Genomic DNA, 21,749 nt, shown 5'->3' with positions numbered 1-21,749 from the left:
CATCCAAATCAGGTGAACGGTGTAGGAATTACAACAGTTTGCATATGTGCCTCCCACTTGTTAAGGAACCAAAAGTAATGGGACAATTGGCTTCTTAGCTGTTCCATGGCCCGGTGTGTGTTATTCCCTCATTGTCCCAATTACAATGAGCAGATGAAAGGTCCAGAGTTCATTTCAAGTGTGCTATTTGCATTTGGAATCTGTTGCTGTCAACTCTCAAGATGAGATCCAAAGAGCTGTCACTATCAGTGAAGCAAGCCATCATTAGGCTGAAAAAACACAACAAAGCCATCAGAGAGATAGCAAAAACATTAGGCGTGGCCAAAACAACTATTTGGAACATTCTTTAAAAAAAAGGAACGCAGCGGTGAGCTCAGCAACACCAAAAGACCCGGAAGACCACAGAAAACAACTGTGGTGGATGACCGAAGAATTCTTTCCCCGGTGAAGAAAACACCCTTCACAACAGTTGGCCAGAACAAGAACACTCTCCAGGAGGTAGGTGTATGTGTGTCAAAGTCAACAATCAAGAGAAGACTTCACCAGAGTGAATACAGAGGGTTCACCACAAGATGTAAACCATTGGTGAGCCTCAAAAACAGGAAGGCCAGAATAGAGTTTGCCAAACGACATCTAAAAAAGCCTTCACAGTTCTGGAACAACATCCTATGGACAGATAAGACCAAGATCAACTTGTACCAGAGTGATGGGAAGAGAAGAGTATGGAGAAGGAAAGGAACTGCTCATGATCCTAAGCATACCACCTCATCAGTGAGCATGGTGGTGGTAGTGTCATGGCGTGGGCATGTATGGCTGCCAATGGAACTGGTTCTCTTGTATTTATTGATGATGTGACTGCTGATAAAAGCAGCAGGATGAATTCTGAAGTGTTTCGGGCAATATTATCTGCTCATATTCAGCCAAATGCTTCAGGACTCATTGGACGGCGCTTCACAGTGCAGATGGAGAATGACCCAAAGCATACTGCAAAAGCAACCAAAGAGTTTTTTAAGGGAAAGAAGTGGAATGTTATGCAATGGCCAAGTCAATCACCTGACCTGAATCCGATTGAGCAGGCATTTTACTTGCTGAAGACAAAACTGAAGGGAAAATGCCCCAAGAACAAACAGAAACTGAAGACAGTTGTAGTAGAGGCCTGGCAGAGCATCACCAGGGATGAAACCCAGCGTCTGGTGATGTCTATGCGTTCCAGACTTCAGGCTGTAATTGACTGCAAAGGATTTGCAACCAAGTATTAAAAAGTGAAGGTTTGATTTATGATTATTATTCTGTCCCATTACTTTTGGTTCCTTAACAAGTGGGAGGCACATATGCAAACTGTTGTAGTTCCTTCACTGTTCACCTCCTTCACTGTTCACCTGATTTGGATGTAAATGCCCTCAAATTAAAGCTGACAGTCTGCAGGTAAAACACATCTTGTTCGTTTAATTTCAAATCCATTGTGGTGGTGTATAGAGCCAAAAATTTTAGAATTGTGGCGATGTCCCAATATTTTTGGACCTGACTGTATATATGGTATATATATATAAATATATATATATTATTTTCTGACTATAAGACGCACAGTTTTAGCCCAAAAATGAGGGAAAATGTCAGTGCGTCTTATAGTCTGAATGTTAATGACCACTTCCATTATGAAAGCGGTCATCAGCATGTGGGAGGCGCAGGGAGGGAAGCACTGCGTTGGCTGTATTCACTTTCCCTGGTTTTCCAGGTCCCGCTCTGCACAATGTCCTGACTGCGTACAGCGTCAGGATGTAGTGCACATAGGTGCGTACTATTGACAGTGCAGGAAGGAAGAAGACCAGGGGGCCGTGAGTGCAGAATCTACAGAGGGGCAGGGACATTCGGAGCAAGCGAGGTAAGGTTTTTTATTTATTAATTTATTTATTTATTTAAAGTCTTATCTGAGGTCTGATGGGGTCTGATCTGAAACTAATGGGGTCCGGTACGAGGCTGATGGGGTCTGATCTGAGGATGATGGGGTCCAATCTTAAGCTGATACAGGTCTGATCTAAGGCTGATGGGGGTCTGATCTGAGGCTGATGGGGGTCTGATCTGAGGCTGATGGGGTCTGATCTCAGGATGATGGGGTCCAATCTGAGGCTGATGCAGGTATAATCTAAGGCTGATGGGGCTCTGATCTGAGGCTGATGTGGCTCTGATCTGATGCTGATGGGGCTCTGATCTGATGCTGATGGGGGTCTGATCTGAGGCTGATGGGGCTCTGATCTGAGGCTGATGGGGGTCTGATCTGATGCTGATGGGGGTCTGATCTAAGGCTGATGGGGCTCTGATCTGAGGCTGATGGGGGTCTGATCTGAGGCTGATGGAGGTCTGATCTGAGGCTAATGAAAAATATCTATTTTTCTTATTTTCCTTCTCTAAATCTGAAATAAATCCAGACTGTTCTCTGAGACGTCTATCCAAAAAGTATTCACGTATTGGACTGTGAAACTGCAGTGCAGAAACTCTTACCAGGCACTGATTCACTTTGCTAATTACAAAATCCTTCTTGCTTGCTTGTAACAGCAAATAGTTAAGATCCATCTTCCTTAGACCAATTAACATCTGTTTGCAGAGAAGGTGAGAAGCAAAATATTCTGTCCTAAAAGGGAAAAGGGTGATTAACAGTTAGCAAAGTAAATCAATCCACGTAGGCAGTGTGACAAACGTGCTGCTATGATGCACCTAGGATGCAAGGGAGAGAGAAGGAAAAAAGAAATTATATATATAATTCCTTTTGCCTGGGTTAATGGATGTGGGTTAGAGCTGGCAAATGTACCTGTGATATAGTTATATTTTATCTAAATTGGTGCAATTATTTTTTAAAAGGTAAGCGCCCTATTTGAGTAATATCACAATTCTGATTGTCTGCAGCCACCACTAGGGGGAGCTCACTACTTAGGGATTTATACAGATGCTATTAACCATATGCAGTGATTTTCCGCTAGTGGGGAAGAATGCTTTTATTTAACAGTTGTAAGGGGTTTCAAAACATAACCAACTTTTCACCAGTCATGCCTCCTAATGCAGAGACCCCCATTGATCCCAGGCAAAGTGATTATCATTGAAGTGCTTAAATCATTTGGAGGTTTTCAATAAATACCATTTATTTAAATGAAAAGTCATGGTGCCGTTGGACACACTGATGGTCGGGCAGACTTCTAGACTTTTTTTCCAGGAGTCAAATTTCATAAAATCAGATTTTTATGAATTATCAGGACAACATCTACTGTATATAGGGGCATTCCAGTAATTTCAAGTTGTGGATAGTGGATACCTATTAGATTGGTGGGGGTCCTAACAAGGGGACCCCATACTCCACAGAGCCCCCTGAAATGAATGGAGGAGTAGGTTTACCCATGTGCACTGAAGCTCCACTCATCTCTGTGGGACCTGTTGGAAAGGGTTGTACTCAACTATCTACAGCAGTCCCATACAGATGGGGTTGGATACCAAAATTACCCCTTTAATAAGGTCTAGCTCTACATGAATGTAATTTTTTTTCCAATAGTCCAGAGTTAAAGGGCTTCTTTCACCCCCCAATTTTCAGTTTTTGACGTATTTTATTGCTAATGTAAGCAGATTCCATATATGCCCCTCTTACCTCGGGCAGTGCAGTAATTACAGTAAAAAACGTACTTTTATGATATGTAAATTTCTTCACTACCAGCAAGTTGGGCCGTTACTTGCTGGTTACTTGCTGGTAGCTGCCGCATCCTCTGTTTGAAAAAACGCCCCCTCCTCCACTTGATTGACAGGGCCAGCGGGCGCTCTCCTCCTCTCGCTGGCCCCGCCTGCAGCCTCAAATCCCGCGCCTGCGCCGTACCAGTCGTCATTCGGCACAGGCGCTCTGAGAGAAGGACGCTCGCTTGGCCGCTCCTTCCTCAGTGCGCCTGCGCCGATGACGTCAGCCCTACACCCGGAAGAGAAGTCTTCTCTTCCGAGTGTAGGGCTGACGTCATCGGCGCAGGCACGGGATTTGAGGCTGCAGGCAGGGCCAGCGAGAGGAGGAGAGCGCTCGCTGGCCCTGTCAATCAAGTGGAGGAGGGGACGTTTTTTCAAACAGAGGATGGGGCAACTACCAGCAAGTCCGCCCAACTTGCTTGTAGTGTAGAAAGTTACATATCATAAAAGTATGTTTTTTACTGTAATTACTGCACAGCCCGAGGTAAGAGGGGCATATATGGAATCTGCTTACATTAGCAAATATAATAAGTCAAAAACTGAAAATTGGGGGTTGGGGAGTGACAGTAGCCCTTTAAAAGGGGTTCGCCCATCGAAGATATTGGGGCAATATAGAGGACTGTACCGCTGTGACCCCCGCAATCAGTAGAACGAAGTGCCTGTGCCGCTAGGAACCCAGCATCCCATTATGTCAGCTCCCCCTAGTTTTTTTTCCATGAGGTGCCATTTTAGCCAACTCAGGAGTAGATACTCAATCTGCATGCAAAACTGCATCAAAGTGCAAAATGTGTCTGTCCTCCATTAGGTTCTGAAATTCTATTCATGACCCCGAAAGAGCAGGATGAACAGCTATTTGCCACCACTAGACTGGAGACAGTAGTGCATGAAGGAGGACAAGTAACTATGAAATAAATATAATTCAAATTATTTCTATCATTGATACATTTTGGATTTTTTGGTATTTATTATCTTTTTTTGCTATCTGCTCATCATTTTAGCTGTTGACTGTAATATAATGTTATTATATGTAGTTATTTTTTAGCAGAAAACGTGGTCTTGTGAAATCCATCATCCTGAGTAGACAAGAAGCCCCATCGTCTGATATTCTCCACTTGTACTTGTGGCATCGCTGCGGGGGGGGGGGGACTGAATGACCCAGGTGATATGATATCATTCATTTCTCATCATGGCAATAATGATCAAAGCAGGACGGTCCTTGCCTTGGGAAGAACTAACCGATGCTTCCTCTCCCCTCATTTAGATAAGCTACAGTATACATTACAGATTCACCCCCCCCCCCCCCCAAAATCCTTTGAAGTTGTTAACTTACGGAAGCACGGCCAGCAGGAACGGAGGGATGGTTGCACGGGAAACTCTCCAATATTTCCATGCCAAGCAATGGATCTTAACATGTAAAATGAATAAAAAAACATGCAATATAAGGCCTCATGCACACGACCATGGTGTGTTTTGCGGTCCCCAAATCGCGGATCCGCAAAACACGGATGGCATCCGTGCGCGTTCCGCAATTTGCTGAACGGCACGGACAGCCTTCAATATAAATGCCTATTCTTGTCCGTAAAGCGCGGACAATAATAGAACATGTTATATTTTTTTAGCGGGGCCACGGAACGGAGCAACAGATGCGGACAGCACACGGAGTGCTGTCCGCATCTTTTGCGGCCCCATTGAAGTGAATGGGTCCGCATCCGTGCCGCCAAAATGGCGGCTCGGATGCGGACCAAAACAACGGCTGTGTGCATGAGGCCTAAGTATAACAATATATATAATATTAGTATAACAGTTCATGATACAAGTCGTCACACACAACCGATATCAACCAGCATTCTCTGTCCGCACCTTCCTTATTCTGATGCTAAATTTGTTGGCGGTGGCATACATGCCTCCATCCTGGCCTCCATATACCTCAGTGATAAGCTGGGTTCTATATACACATAGGTTAAGCTGTGTTCACACCAGCGCTAGTAAGTCCCTCCATTAGAGGAGCAGAAGAACTAAAATAGCGAAAATGCTGGATTCGGCCAAACAGACTCTATCGACTATAATGTGGTCAATTTTGTTTCCGTTTGGGGGCGCCTCTTTAAAAAGTTCTGCGTGCAAAAAAATTTTGGTCTGCTTTTTTTTGTTGAATTTGCAATGGAGCCCTGAACGAAGCCATCAAAACAGGGTATTATTTAATTAAAGGGGCTTTCAGGATTTTTTTTTCTTAAATCCACCCCCACCAGTGGTACCTGTGAAGAGATCTGTACTTTCCTGCTACCTGACTGCTCCATTGTTCCTGCAGATCGCCAGGGAGCCACAGAGCCAGTATGGAGTGGTGGGCAGCAGATCTGTATTGATTTCTTCACAGGTACTGGCGCTGGAGGGAAGAAATTTTGAAAAAAAAATGATGGACAACTCCTATGACTATACAATGGCATACATCAGACGCATCCATTGGAGGTGTACATTGGGAAATCCTCCCGAAGATACATCCGGTGTACATTGCAAATGCAAATTAACAGAACCTTACTCTCTGTAATACAGATATTATAAGTGCAGTGCCCCAGAGGAACACTGCAAGGGGTTAATTACTGGTAAGCGGGTTAATTTGATGTCATCAATTTAAATGTTGTGATTTCATTGTTAAAGCTCTAACTTCCATATGCACTGTGTATTCCTAATAGCAATGTATGGGCAATATATGGTTAATATTGGAAGACTGTTTAGGTTATTAGGGTGATGGACTGAGTCCGCCCCCTGGCTAGTTAATGTGGAATCTGGCCTGAGCAGAGCTACAGGAAGAATGTGTGTGAGTGAGAGTTCCTGCAGAACAAGCCAAGTCCAGAGAACCTTTGTCTGCCAAAGAACCTACTCTTCTAACAGAGAACCCCTGAGAGGAAGAGACCAGACGTCTATAGAAGGTCCAGAACCATCCACGCCGTGCAGGACTCCGGCAGCAAAGTATTCGCTAGTTTATGGCATTGAGTCTTTGCTGCTGTGGAAAGATCATATTGCCTTTGGCACCCACTATACTTTGAGATAGACTGGCCATCCAGATCTAAATTGTGCACCCCTCAGCCCGGAAATTGCAGAAAGGGTTATAAAGAACAGAATAGCACGCCTGTGGTTAGTTGGAAAGACTATAAAGTGTCCTTAGAAGGACATTCAAGAAGTACTACTATTACCATCATTGTTGCTGCCTATACACAGTTATACTATACTGTCATATACTTTGGAACTGTGCCTTTTACTGCTACATGTACTACTACTCCCATCATCGATTTAATAAAGACTTTATTTATTGCAACCAACAGGCCTGATTATTGACTCCACCATCCATCTGCCTCTGCCTCTGCACCCAGCCAAATTGTTCACCATCAAGGGCACCCCAACTACCACCAAGCAGGAACCCCAACCCCAGGGTGTGCCCCAAGGGAAGAAAGGGTGCGCCTTCCGTTCACTGTGTATAGCCCAGGGAGAGCTAGGATGAAGATTGCCACAATAATGACTATCCTACTCCTCACCTACCCTGTGGGTTGTTGCCTTAGCAAATGGTTATTCATTGTATAATTTCTATAATGTTCCTGTATACTTTCTACATCTATTCATTACAGTTTTCAAGATCTCTGCTTTCAGTCTTTAGATAGAGACCTTCCTGGCTTACTACCTGATGTGGAGAAAGTAAGGGTAGGTTCCTCTCTATGAGCTTGTAGTGGTTCAGGAAGGACGGCTTGCTCATCTTGTCTACGTATTCGCAGGTCATTCCTTTCACCAGTTGTCCTGTACTAGAAAATATAAGGGGTAAAAACAGGCTGTGAAGAGTCTGGGGGGCCCCAAACAATATGGAGGAAATGTAAGGCAGCAGGAGGTGGGCTTCATTCAGGTTGGTGAATTTACATGCATGTAGGTGGCAGTGGGCACGCGGTGCCCTGTGTGTAGGTTACCGCCACCTGCTCCTAAAATCCTGCGTATACCATAGGTGAGATGTCCTACATTTCAACAACTGATCGTCCTGTGAGGTGGGTTTGATCCGTCATGAAAATCCAATATGGCTGATCTCATTCCCATAAGAGTGGACACCCAGAAATCAGGGAGCATCACGAATATCACACCACTACATATGATGGCCTATGATAACAACACTACGCAAAACACCACTTCATAATAAAAATACTGAATGTTCCTAGAGGATTATCACACTTTACCTAAGCAGATTCACCAGTGGTACATTTGGAGACAGTAGGTCAAACAAAAGAAGGGCCTGAAATAGAAAATATATAAAGTACATGGTTAATTACAGAAGACATCCCTGAAAATATAAGTGAAGTCATACTCTCACCGCTCCCATTATGATACTTCACACCGCCCGCCACTGCCGCAAACCACCACTAACCTGTTATCAGTTATAGCGACAGATGTAATAAGCTTTTTTCTATTAAGCCTCATGCACACAACCGTGTTTTTGGTCTGCATCCAATCCGCATTTTTTTGCAGATCGGATGCGGACCCGTTCATTTGAATGGGACCGCTAAAACGCGGTATGTCTGTTCCACTGTCCCCCAAAACAGATAAAACATGTTCTATTCTTGTCCGTTTTGAGAATAAGAATAGGCATTTTTAATATAGGGCGGGACATGTGGAACAGAAAAATGCAGGACACACATGGCCGGTATCCGTGTTTTATAGACCAGCAATTTCCGGACCGCAAAACGGATACGGCTGTGTGAATGAGGCCTGATACAGAAAAGGAGCTTTGATGGATAGCAGTGTGTGATAGACTTGCCTTCAACTGCACACTTCACAGGTGCTGAATGCCACTTAAATGTCCTCTGAAAGATGTCAATGAAGTCAGGAAGGAGGACCACCACCTAGCATGACTCCTAGAGAGAGTGGCTCCACCCCCATCACTCCTTGCTGCCATAAGCATGCATCCGTCAAAGCTATTTTTCTCTCTAATATTATCCTTGAAAACTTGTCACTATGACGGATAACAGGTTAGTGGTGGTTTGGGGGGTTAAATCGAGGTGACAGGTTCCCTTTAATAAATGTCATGTTACTCTCTGTTGTGGGGTGACTGCTGTCTCCGGCAATTTCTTGAAGGAAACTACAGACCCCTTCCTGAGAAATGTATTTATAAAAACTAGATTAGTAAACTCTCCTGAAGAAGAGAATAATGGCTGCAACCTCAGATCGGGACAAAAAAAAAAATATACTCACCTCATTTCGGTGGGCGTTTTTAAAGTTTCTGCAGCACTTTGTGCTACACTGTGACCTGACATTGCACAGCTTTAGGCCATAGTGTGCTACTATGCAAACTACGTCCCATCCTGAAGCTGTGCACTGCCAAGCGCCTGGAGGAGAAGAACAGGGAGCGGAGAGTAATACCAGTGCTAGACTAGGAGCACCATACTCACTGCTCCCTGGGCACTGAAAATAAATCCATTTGTCCCCCTCTCAGGCCCCTTCCTGAGTTTGGGCCCTGTAGCAGCCGCTTCCCCTGCTTCCATCTACGCACCTGCAGTCAACACTGTCCCTCCGATTCTACTGGCACCTTGAATGGATCCTCAGGGCATTTGGGTTAAACCTACAATTACCTGACTCCTTCTCAGCTCTTTGTCACTTAGTTCTGTTACGTCCACGTTCCCTTGTGCGAGCAGTTGTGAGAGAGACACGTGTTTAAAGAAGGCTCCATTCATGTCTGACAGGACTGTCTGAAATTCTCCAGAAGACATCAGCTAATGAGAAGAAGCAAAGTAAGGAGATACGACTGGTGAGATTGTGTTATTTTATGGTGTTCTTCTAAATGGAAGGGAACAATATGACTATTTTACAAGGTTGAGTCTGTTAACTGGCGTCATGATCCTAGATGATGTGAGGGCGCTACCTGTTATGCTGTAACCATTGTCATGTCTGCATTGGATGAGAAGACCTTAATATACAGATACCATTGCCTTTATATCAGGATATAACTACTGGTAAAGTTACAATAATAAATTTAGTGGAAGTTTGAGGGGTCAGTTTTGGATAGTATGGCCGCATGTATCAAAAGTCTGCACAAGACCTGCAGATAAACTACAGTGGTAAAAGCTGCACCACATTAGGCTGCAGGGGTCTGTGCAGAGGTCCTTGAGCAGGGAGGGGAGGAGGCGAGCTCTAACCATTATATATTGTGAATGGTGGATCATAGGTGTTACCTGTCATTGTAATCCTGTGATGATAATAAGATGACTACTGAAAAAATTATCTTTGCAGAAGTATCATCCTATTCCGAGGTTCAGTGGCCAGTGTGAAAAACGCATGATATTTATTTTTAAATGTGATATGGAAATAATAAAAATAAAAAAAATCACAAAAATTCTTTAAAGTGAATCTGTCACCCCTATTATCTACAGTAATACATGATCAGTACTGAAGATACAGAGTCCATATCACTATTTTATATTTTCCTACTGTCCCTTGTTTCCCCACTGTCAGTGTACAGAGCTGTGTTGAAATACATTGTCAGGACTGCTGTGCATGCGCACAGGAGTCCTCTCCATTATGTAAGCACAGCCCAGCAGTCCTGACTGTGTATTTCAGTGCAGCTTTGAGTGCTGACACCGGGGGAACAGGGACAGAAAGAAAGTATAAATTGGTGTATTTTCAGTACTGATCATGTATTACTGTAGATAATAGTCCAAAATTGGGGTGACAGATGTCCTTTGAGGGGGTTGTCCCATCTGAACATTCAATAGGATATGCCATAAATGTCCAATAGGACCTGCTTTTACCACAAGAATGGGGCTGTGCCGTGACAGGAGAGGAAGCTCATGCATGTCTTTCTCCATTCCCTGTCATGGGACTTGATAGTGACACCTTTGGTAACCTGCAAATTTGTGTGACCATTGGGCTAGGTTGCAGTCACCATATTGCAGACGTCCTGTGGAGACCCAGCCTTTAAAACGGTTGCCCTGGTTCAGAGCTGAATCTGGATATATCCACAATTTCGCCCAGGCAGCCCCTCTGATATGAACATCGGAGCATCTGGTGACGTACCGGGCTCTCCATAGGGACTGCTAGGCAGAAGCTTCCACCCAGCAGTGAGCCCGGTGACGTCACAGGCACTAATGGGCGGACTTTAGCGCTGCCCTAGCCTGTAAAATGGCTTGGCCAGTGCTAAAGCCCGCCCATTAGAGCCGGTGATGTCACCGAACACACTGCTGGGTGTAAGCCTCTGCCCAGCAGTGTGTTATTAAACACCAAAAAGCTCTTGCCCTGCGCGATACAGCCCTGCCACCCACTCCAATCTTAAGAATGGGGCTTGATCTCCAGCTGACATAAATGCAGAAGAGGTCACACGTGCTTGGAGCTATTCTCCATCATGGAGGTGCCATGGGTGGTACACAGTGTGTAATATGGACCCATAGGTACTCTGTGTCACAAATACAGGGTCCATGCATTATTCACCTTTCCAGTTGAAATTCCAACAGGGACTGAGAACTGAGACCATATCCATACAGAATTATTCCAAAATGTTTTTAAGATAGCAAGGTTAAGCCAGTGCATTAGACCTGATGGTAAGCAAACCTCTGGTTACCTTTCTTAGGAAGCTCTCTTGTTGTGCTGGGGTGAAATATGCTACATGCTGGGAGAGTCCACTCTTCATAGCCATAAAAAAATCCCGGGAATTCATCTCATAAAAGGACTCTGCACTGACTCCTGACACCAGTTCTCCCAGTTGACTTACGTTGGAATATGTTAGAACCTAATATGGAAAATCATATATATACCAAATGTTATCATGGTGACCCCAAAATACAGTGAATGTTTCTAGATCCACTATGGCCAAAGGGGTTGGACTCTCTCACCAGAGTACCCGACGATCCTCCAATGGGTCCAGGCCCACATACAATAGTTGGAACCAAAAAGAAAAAAAGGTCCAGGAGAAAAAAATACATTTGGAACCCCAGTCCAACACAGGGCCAGAGGCACCTTTAGCAGAGTTTATCAATCTCATACATTTATGCTTCCGCATGGCTTATTATTTTGCTTTTGTCATCTACGTCTTCTATTAATGCACACTACACCCTCAGACATTAAAAGGGCATCCTGATGTGATATGCCATTAATCTCAGATTGGTGTGGGTCACGCCTCTGGGACCTACTCCTATCTCGAGAACTGAGCCCCTGAAGTGAAGGAGAGCACGAGGTGCTGTGGGAGTTCAGAAAATTTTAAAAGTCCAAAAATTTTCAGAAGTCCATTTGCATTGAATGGAGAGCACATCACCCAAACATGGCCATCTTTCGATTCTCCTCCATGGGACTGCTGGAAATGGCCAAGCTCCCACTCGGCTATTTTTGGAACTCCCATAGAGGTGACCGGAGGGTGGCAGCGCATGTGTGGCTGCTCTCTGTTCACTTCAGGGGTCCTATTCTGGAGATAGGAGCAGGTCTCAGAGGTGGTATCTGCACCTATCCGACATTGATGGCGTTTCCTAGTGATAGGTGATGTCCTAGATGGGAATACCCCTTTAACGTCAACTGGAGAACCTTTCCAGCCATACTTTAATGTCTTTCTACATATACATCACCTTCTCAAAGTGGAGAAACTTCCTTGTAAGGACCATAATCTGGCTCTTAGTCCACCCCGAGACTTGCTGGAGTGTGAGGATAGCGCTCTGCACAGCTTCTGGAGATAAGGATTCAAGCTGGGATATGGTCAGTCCAACCACGGCATCTGAGAGAGAGCCCAGGCTTTCATTCAAGGTCTGGTTTAAGACAGCTATTTGAAGGAACTGAGACTTTAGCTGTAAAATAGAATATCACTTTATGTATTTATATCCATTTCTATTCCTCTTGTGCTAAGATCTTAATTTATCCCATATCCTCAGGATAGCAGAGGGTCGGCTCTGATCTCTGGGATCTCCACCCATCACGAGTAGGGGAGTCCCGTCCATCCATACGAAGTAAGCGGTAGGTCAAGGATGCACGCTGCCGCTCCATCCATTCGCAAGTCTATGGGACTTAGCAGAGTGCTTTTGTTGGCAGTGAATGAGCGGTGGTCCTTACACTACGGATAGGAGATAAATGTCCATGGGACAACCCCTTTAATACTTCACATGGACAAATGTCTAGCTTCTTACTCTAAATAAGAATGGTACAATTTACTAACAGCAAATAAGATCTTGAAAATTGTGCAAAATTGAAACACAAATTATATGTAACAAGCCGGCCTTCATCCCTCTCCCCCCCAAAACCCTCTCTTCACCATTGTTCTCACTCGTAGCCTCGATATAATATATTTTCTGTATATTTAATTCAGTTGTTATTAACCTGTATTCCCTGAGTGAACGGTTAGATTTTTACTGTGGAAAATGAAGTATATTGTGGTTCCCTAAGGCAGTTCTGAAGGCTTTTTGATGCTGATGTATTACGTGCATGGCATGAGGACAAATGTAGTGCCCAAGGTCTGCGCAGGCAGCATGTGATGTGTTCCGCTGTGTCCGTCAAGCAGCAAAATACCTCTGGAAGATGGGTTATAACGCTGACGGCTGTGAACTGGAAATGGAAAGTAAGTCATGTCCTTGGGTCGTAGGACAATTTATCCTCTCCAGACCGTAAAACTGACCGTGGCTTTTCAGAGAGTCAGGTAAGACAAGCTGCCTGTAGACTAGATTTCCAATTTCTGCGGCCTGTTACCGTGTAAATGAATATTAAAAATCGTTGTAATAAAGAATTTTCTAAAATCTAAAAGAAAAATTATAGGCACAAAAAGAGTCGCTGGTGAATGAGCGGGAAAACAAGGAAAGCATGGAGGGAAACATAAGGAAAAAACACCCGGAATTACAAGATCATGAGCTTCAGGACTCAGTGAGGGGACACACGAAATATGTCCCTTGTAGATAGGAGTGTACACAGATCTCATAGGGCCCCACAGCAAAACTTAGTATGGGCCCCCTGCTCCACCCAGTTTCCCAGTACTCGCACGTCAATCGCTGTCAAGCCATGCAAAATGCAAAGCGTGAGGCCCCAGATTTACGTTTTGTTTATGGTATTATTATCTAGGCATTGTATGTAAACTGTATACAGTATTATTAGTAATGTTACGTTGACTGTAGGTACAATATGGTACAATTATGTAGACACTATATGGTAGTGGTACCATTACTATGGTTGTTACTTTTGCTGTAGGCACCCTATGGTACAATTATGTAAGCTCTCCATGTAAAGACTATATGGTACTATTAGTATTATTGTTACTTTGACTGTAGTCAAACTATGAAACATTTATGTAGACACTATATGGTACTATTACTACTGTTACTTTGACTGTAGGCACTGTAAGATGGTACAAGGAATCATCATAGATGATAGGTACGTGTCACCGAGGTTCCTGGCCTCGGTGGAGTAAGAGACGGTTTTTCTGTGTCACCAGCAGTTGCTGTTTGACACCTTAATACTTAGTATGGCTGTATAGCTGATCCGGAACGGCTCTTACTGGGAGTAGTCAAAGTGCTCGGTGGGTGACTACTTCCTATGTACCAGGCAGGGTTTTGCTGGGCCTAAAAACCATTCAGCACTGCCAGGTGAGGAGGATTACCTCAGTCTGACAGTGGAGCTCAGGAGAAGTGTGTGCTGGGATCTGAGGCTTGTGCCGTGCTGGAGGGCTGAGACCCGTCTGTAAGGGAAACGGGCCCCCTAAAAGCCTGCTGTGGACTGCTGGAGATAGAACTGCCAACAAGGTGATTTCTGCTATGTGGACTTTCCATTTTGTGTGAACTAACACCAAGACTCAAAAGTGACGTTTTTGCTTTATGTGTGAATAAACATGGAAGTTTGATTTAAGAACTGGTAATTTGCCTCTGTACTGCGTCCGCACACCCTGTCTACCAGAGCGAATCCCCACAATTGTAAAATCTTTCCAAAAGACCCTGTCTTTGAGAAGACCACCCACTTGGCCGGACCAGTTTTCTTGCAAGTGATTTTCAGTTCCACCCATTATGCAAACTGGCCATCTTCTATGAGAATACCCCCCTTTATAGAAAACTGTTTTTTAATGCAATTTTGGGTGGTAGACATTTCAAGGTATTAATATTGTTGATACTGTTAGCATCGTGTTATCTTGCAGACACACTATGGCACTATTATTAAAGTATTATTAGAGTATTATTACTCTCCATATCCCTGCCTCCAAAAATGAGGTTGCATCCTCTCCGAAACACAGCGCCTAAGAGCACAGGGCTCTAATGTCACATGACCCTCCAAGGACCGCGAGTACATGTATACTATAAGGGCCAGGTTAAAGGGGTTCTCCGGTCTTTTTATATTGATGCCCTATCCTCAGGATCAATATCAGATCGGCGGGGGTCCGACACCTGGCCACCCCACCAATCAGCTGTATGAGGTGCCATCTCCCTTTTCTCTTCTTGCTGCTATGTCTATGTCAAAGTAGCACCGAACAGGAAGAGAGACGGGAGACGGCACGTGCGCACTGTGTGCACCTGATCAGTGGAGGCGCCGGGTGTCGGACCCCCACGATCTGCTATTGATGACCTATCCTGAGGGTAGGTCATCAATATTAAAAGCCCAGAGAACCCCTTTAAACCAGAGATAATAAAATGCACACACATTTATCATCCCTTCAAACTGTGCAGATGACACATAACCTAATCCAGTATCTACTCCATGGAGTCCATTTTTGTTTGGATTTGCCCACCTTTTGTACATCGGCCTGGAAGCCCCTCAGCTGGTTGCACTTAATCATTTGATGTAACACAGCTTTTGCCATCCCAGGATCAAGATCTTGCATATCATCGTAGAAGCAGATGAGTAACCCCAGTCTAAAATGCACAAAGGAGACAAAGTCACCACTGTGTTCATACAGATAGACCGTGCTAAGCTCTGCACCCCACAACCGTGTTCAATGATAGTCATGTCGATTGCCGGACAACAAGGCTGCACAATCTTTCTCTTCCACACTACAGAGAAAAAGTAATGCTTGATCACCTTCTGTGTGGTAGAGCCGCTCCTCTTTTTGGCTTACAAATACTAATGCAGAATACTGACCAAATATGGACCATGTGAAACCCTGATTATTTGAGAAAATTACCTATTTTTGTATTATATTTTGGTGATTTTTTTTATTTTCCATGTCACTATTTAAAAAAAAAACAAAAAACTAAAATCATACCATATTCACACTGGCCACTAGGCCTAAAATATGTTAAAAGGGTTTTCCAAGAGTTTTTTTTTTTTATCCAGAGGATAGGTCATCAGTATCTGATTTGTGGGGGTCCAACACTCAGGAATCCCGCCAGTCACCCGCTCGCAGTAGCACCGCGGCCTTCTCCAGCTTTCCCTAGGCCAGTGACGTCACATTCATCGGTCACTAGGCGCAGCTCAGCCCCATAGAAGTGAATAGGCCTGGGTTGTGATACCAAGCACATGCAATGTACCGCACTTTGCTTGGTGAGCAGAGAGAAGGCCGTGGCAGTGCTGTGAGTGCCGAAGCCTTCTCAAACAGCTGATCGGAGGGATGACCCCCACCAATAAGATAATGGTGACTTATTCAGAGGATAGATCATCAGTAAAAAAACACTTGGAAAACCTCTTTAAGACTTCTTATTCTTTAAGAGCAGTCACCATGAGCTATAGACACAATGGCCTGGACGGGACCTCACTGACTTCTATGGGAGAGTTTTCTGGGCATGCTCTGTCACCTGTTCAGAGGTCAGGAGGGAGTAGATAAGCTGTGATATCACATATTCTGAATGGTGGATCCGGTGTTACCTATACGGAGGGGATATCTTCATTGTAATCCCATTTGTGATGATAATGAGATGGCTACTGAAAAATGACTTGTACAAAACAGGAAGTCTTGACATATTATTAGGCCTAGCAGCCAGTGTGAAAACGACATGATTTTATTTTTTCTAAATAGACATAATTACATGGAAAAGTAAAACAAAACTCAACCAAAAATGTAAACAAAATTTAACATGAAAATTTTACATAAAAGATTTAACATCAAAATGTGATTATTGGTCATTTTCAGATAACACATTCCCTTTAAGCACAGCACAGGTGCAAATTGCAAAAAGCCCCCCATCTGCCATGTGTTATACTAGTAGACCAGTGAGATGTTATTTTGACATATTAACCAGTATCCCAAATTGTGGGACATTTATAATCTCCATGTCCTGTCCGCCTGAAACACCCAAAAATAACACTGGAAATGACCCTTTCTTTGCAAATTTTTCATAAATTCCACCCCTTTTAGAGTTCAATTTGCAGAACAAAGGTCCCAAAAATGGGACTGTTGACGGGTATACTTACCTATACAGAGTGGATATATTTCTCATATCAAACCCGGCAGAGTTTATTAGCTCCAGGAATGCTTTTGCCAGATCTTGTGTAATATCATATACCGTATCCAGCTGCTTTGTGGCATTGTCATAGCTTATAAAAATCCGAATCTGGGGAGACAGAAAACATCCACATTCAAATTCCAGTTAGAATATTCAGGAATTCCATCACAACTACATTGTATTTCACTTCGGAGGACCGACATATCCATGTATTACACACAGCAAATTCATTTCAATGACAAATGTGTAATACTTCATTTCCCCTGTGGCGGCGCTGTGGTGAAAATTAAAAACTCACTAATGGTTATGGTAAAGATTACAACTGATCACTAAGGGGCACCTTATGGTAACGTTTTTGGACCTTTCTGAAAAAAAAGAGGGATGGTCCAAAGCAGACAACCCCTTCCATTTGAAAGGTGACTACCAATATGTCTGTGCTTCCTGTTGTCACTTATGTAAAAATTCCTGTTGCAGTGAAACAGGAGCTGATTTGCAAAAACTAATCAGATATTTGATAATAATTATAGTAGTGATGATATAAATATAAATTACTTACTTCACTGACACTGATTTTCCTGATTTCAACCAGTGGTAGATGTACCATGAAACGGCCTAAGATCCACAGGCTTTCAGCAGTCACCCATGATATTGAAGCATTGGCCTCTGTGGACATGTAATATAGATTTATGGATGGCATATGATATAAGGAAACATTTCTAAATGCTATATAATAGGTCAGAAGAAGGTTTGATGCTGAGGAAAGGCCTAAGTTAGTTGTCCCTCTGTTTCTCTCTCTCTCAGAAGGCTGGTATACTGGCCAAAAGGCTGGTTGCCCAGGGTCTGCAGCTCAGTAGTTGGGCAGGGTATCTCCGCCTCAGCGTCTTCTTCTGGTCACTCGTGCAGTTTGGAAATAGTGAGTCTCTCCTGCTAAACACTGGTCCCTATCTGCAGACCTCTAGGGGGAGCTGATTATTACTTTAATACAGTTTATAACTGATCCAGAACCACCTTCTAGTGGGAGGGGTGAAGCTAGAGAAGCACAACCCAACAGAAACAATGATGCAGTTCACGGCTGCCATAGACTTGTATTGTGCCTCAAGTCAATGGGAATGTCTAAGCAGGTTCTAGAAGTAAACAACTGTCTGAGAGAGCAATTACTAGCATCTCAGTGTACAGACTGGAAAGTCCCAAAGTCTCTCAGTATTAGCTGGTTGTGCATTAACCCTTTCCACAGTGCAGTAGTGCATATTTAGTGGAGGGAGCCAGCTTTATAATACAGCCGGCACTAGGCAGCAATAATAACGTGTCACTCGTACACTCGTTATCTGCGGCACCTTTAGACAGGCAAATTATCAGAAACAAGCATTCGCAAGAACTTTCATTCCAAATAATCAGCCTGAATATTGGGCAGCGTAAATCCCGCATTAGGTATCATCCACATTTACAAAGACCTATGCAACTCCATGACATACACTGGAAATTGGATTTCAAGTGTACTCCTGATGTCTTTGGGCAAACACTGAACACAGTGGCTCGGTGGTTAGCACTGGTGTCTTACAGCGCTGGGGTCCTGGGTTTGAATCCAACCAAGAACAACATCTGCATGGAGTTTGTATGTTCTCCCTGTGTTTGCGGGGGTGTTCTCTGGTTTCCTCCCACACTGATAGGGACCTTAGATTGTGAGCCTCATTGGGGACAGTGTGATGCTAATTTCAGTGCTATATAAGTGAGTATAATAAATACTGATTATTGCAGAAATAAATAATTGCTAAACCTCTACAAATCCTCAGTGATAAAGTAAATTACTGACAGGAATCCCAGTTTTCATCCTATATTAGGGTACTTTCACACTAGCAGCAGGACGGATCCGACAGGCTGTTTACCCTGTCGGATCCGTCCTGCCGTGCCGCCGCTCCGTCTCCATTGACTATAATGGGGGCGGAGCTGCGGCGCAGCACGGCAGTGCACAGCGAGAGGCCGCCGGACTAAAAAGTCAGACATGCAGTACCTTTAGTCCAGCGGCCTTTCGCCGTGTACTGCCATGCTGTGCCGGAGCTCCGCCCCTGTCCCCATTATAGTCAATGGAGATGGAGCGGCGGTCCGGCGGCAGGACGGATCCGACAGGGTGAACAGCATGTCGGATCTGTCCTGCCGCTCGTGTGAAAGTAGCCTTAGAAACTAATCGGAGCCAGGTAGCAAAAATGATTCAGTCTGAAGTAACATTTGTTGATACAAAATAATAAGGTACATCTTGCTTAGGAGGCGCAGATTTTTTAAGTTACAATGGAGCACTCCCGGTCCCATCACTGTCTTTGTTTTAGACCATTGCCCCAGCCAAGGGGACACAAAATAGAAAAGCCGGAGGATGTGTCCCTCCTTCCCATCTGATGTAACTGCATCCTCCCGGTCATGTATTGCACATTGTACGCAGAATACGCTTGTCCTGAGATTCTCTTTCTTATGCGCCCTAAATCTCCAACATGACTCGCTCCGCTGATTTTGGCTCCTTATTCACAGACTATCTAATTACCAGCTCATTGTCGGCCATGCTGGCTGGAGGCTGTCGAACGCACATGCTCTTGTCTGTGACATTAGTCATACAATAGGACTTACCGCGGACTGCATAGGATTCCTGCAGAACTTGAGTCATCCATTCATATAGAGCTCTCCGGTCACGGGCCTTTAGCTTATCATACAGGTCCCTAAATACAGATGATCTACAAAAGGAGAAGGGTGAATTACCGTCCGTTACCATTTCCTTCTCCGCAGCTCTTGACAATTATATGGTATTTCTTATATGCAGACATTTGACTCAATGCAATAGTCAGATAAAAAAACAACAACAACAACAGATAGATAGACGTGGTGAGGAAGGGTGGGTCTGCCATATTAAAATGAGCTTGCATGCTCTTCGAAGCCGAGTATGGTTGTTTAACCACTTCAGCCCCGCTAGGTGAAACCCCCTTCATGACCAGAGCACTTTTTACACTTCGGCACTACACTCCTTTCACCGTTTATCGCTCGGTCATGCAACTTACCACCCAAATGAATTTTACCTCCTTTTCTTCTCACTAATAGAGCTTTCATTTGGTGGTATTTCATTGCTGCTGGCATTTTTACTTTTTTTGTTATTAATCAAAATGTAACGATTTTTTTGCAAAAAAATGAAATTTTTCACTTTCAGCTGTAAAATTTTGCAAAAAAAACGACATCCATATATAAATTTTTCGCCAAATTTATTGTTCTACATGTCTTTGATAAAAAAAAAATGTTTGGGCAAAAAAAAAATGGTTTGGGTAAAAGTTATAGCATTTACAAACTATGGTACAAAAATGTGAATTTCCGCTTTTTGAAACAGCTCTGACTTTCTGAGCACCTGTCATGTTTCCTGAGGTTCTACAATGCCCAAACAGTAGAAAAACCCCACAAATGACCCCATTTCGGAAAGTAGACACCCTAAGGTATTCGCTGATGGGCATAGTGAGTTCATAGAACTTTTTATTTTTTGTCACAAGTTAGCGGAAAATGATGATGATTTTTTATTTTATTTTTTTCTTACAAAGTCTCATATTCCACTAACTTGCGACAAAAAATAAAAAATTCTAGGAACTCACCATGCCCCTCACAGAATACCTTGGGGTGTCTTCTTTCCAAAATGGGGTCACTTGTGGGGTAGTTATACTGCCCTGGCAATTTAGGGGCCCAAATGTGTGAGAAGAACTTTGCAATCAAAATGTGTAAAAAATGACCGGTGAAATCCAAAAGGTGCACTTTGGAATATGCGCCCCTTTGCCCACCTTGGCAGCAAAAAAGTGTGACACATCTGGTATCGCCGTACTCAGGAGAAGTTGGGAAATGTGTTTTGGGGTGTCATTTTACATATACCCATGCTGGGTGAGAAAAATATCTTGGTCAAATGCCAACTTTGTATAAAAAAATAGGAAAAGTTGTCTTTTGCCAAGATATTTCTCTCATCCAGCATGGTTATATGTAAAATGACACCCCAAATCACATTCCCCAACTTCTCCTGAGTACGGCGATACCAGATGTGTGACACTTTTTTGCTGCCAAGGTGGGCAAAGGGGCGCATATTCCAAAGTGCACCTTTCGGATTTTGCAGGCCATTTTTTACAGATTTTGATTGCAAGGTACTTCTCACACATTTGGGCCCCTAAATTGCCAGGGCAGTATAACTACCCCACAAGTGACCCCATTTTGGAAAGAAGACACCCCAAGGTATTCGCTGATGGGCATAGTGAGTTCATAGAATTTTTTATTTTTTGTCACAAGTTAGCGGAAAATGATGATTTTTATTTTTTTCTCTTTTTTCCTTACAAAGTCTCATATTCCACTAACTTGCGACAAAAAATAAAAAATTCTAGGAACTCGCCATGCCCCTCACGGAATACCTTGGGGTGTCTTCTTTCCAAAATGGGGTCACTTGTGGGGTAGTTATACTGCCCTGGCAATTTAGGGGCCCATATGTGTGAGAAGTACTTTGCAATCAAAATCTGTAAAAAATGACCGGTGAAATCCGAAAGGTGCACTTTGGAATATGTGCCCCTTTGCCCACCTTGGCATCAAAAAAGTGTCACACATCTGGTATCGCCGTACTTACATATACCCATGCTGGGTGAGAGAAATATCTTGGCAAAAGACAACTTTTCCCATTTTTTTATACAAAGTTGG

At 43.7% G+C, this 21,749-nt stretch overlaps 1 protein-coding gene across 1 annotated transcript in view; it reads right to left on the bottom strand.

Annotated features, from left to right (window-relative positions):
- Window positions 1-21,749, bottom strand: part of OTOA (otoancorin) — a 43,365-nt gene that overhangs the window by 14,856 nt on the left and 6,760 nt on the right. Inside the window, exons 4-14 of the mRNA XM_044304504.1 lie at window positions 19,674-19,777; window positions 17,617-17,723; window positions 17,029-17,168; window positions 15,410-15,533; window positions 12,285-12,500; window positions 11,291-11,458; window positions 9,309-9,449; window positions 7,920-7,975; window positions 7,382-7,499; window positions 5,042-5,115; window positions 2,500-2,629 (exon numbers count right to left, since the gene is read on the bottom strand). Of these exons, the coding sequence (XP_044160439.1) occupies window positions 2,500-2,629; window positions 5,042-5,115; window positions 7,382-7,499; window positions 7,920-7,975; window positions 9,309-9,449; window positions 11,291-11,458; window positions 12,285-12,500; window positions 15,410-15,533; window positions 17,029-17,168; window positions 17,617-17,723; window positions 19,674-19,777 (1,378 nt within the window). The remainder of the gene's footprint in view (window positions 1-2,499; window positions 2,630-5,041; window positions 5,116-7,381; window positions 7,500-7,919; window positions 7,976-9,308; window positions 9,450-11,290; window positions 11,459-12,284; window positions 12,501-15,409; window positions 15,534-17,028; window positions 17,169-17,616; window positions 17,724-19,673; window positions 19,778-21,749) is intronic.

This window comes from Bufo gargarizans, chromosome 8 (genome assembly GCF_014858855.1).
Source record: "Bufo gargarizans isolate SCDJY-AF-19 chromosome 8, ASM1485885v1, whole genome shotgun sequence".
NCBI lineage: Eukaryota > Metazoa > Chordata > Amphibia > Anura > Bufonidae > Bufo > Bufo gargarizans.
The sequence above is the reverse complement of the archived record's forward strand: the minus strand, read 5'-3'. Positions and strand labels throughout refer to the sequence as shown.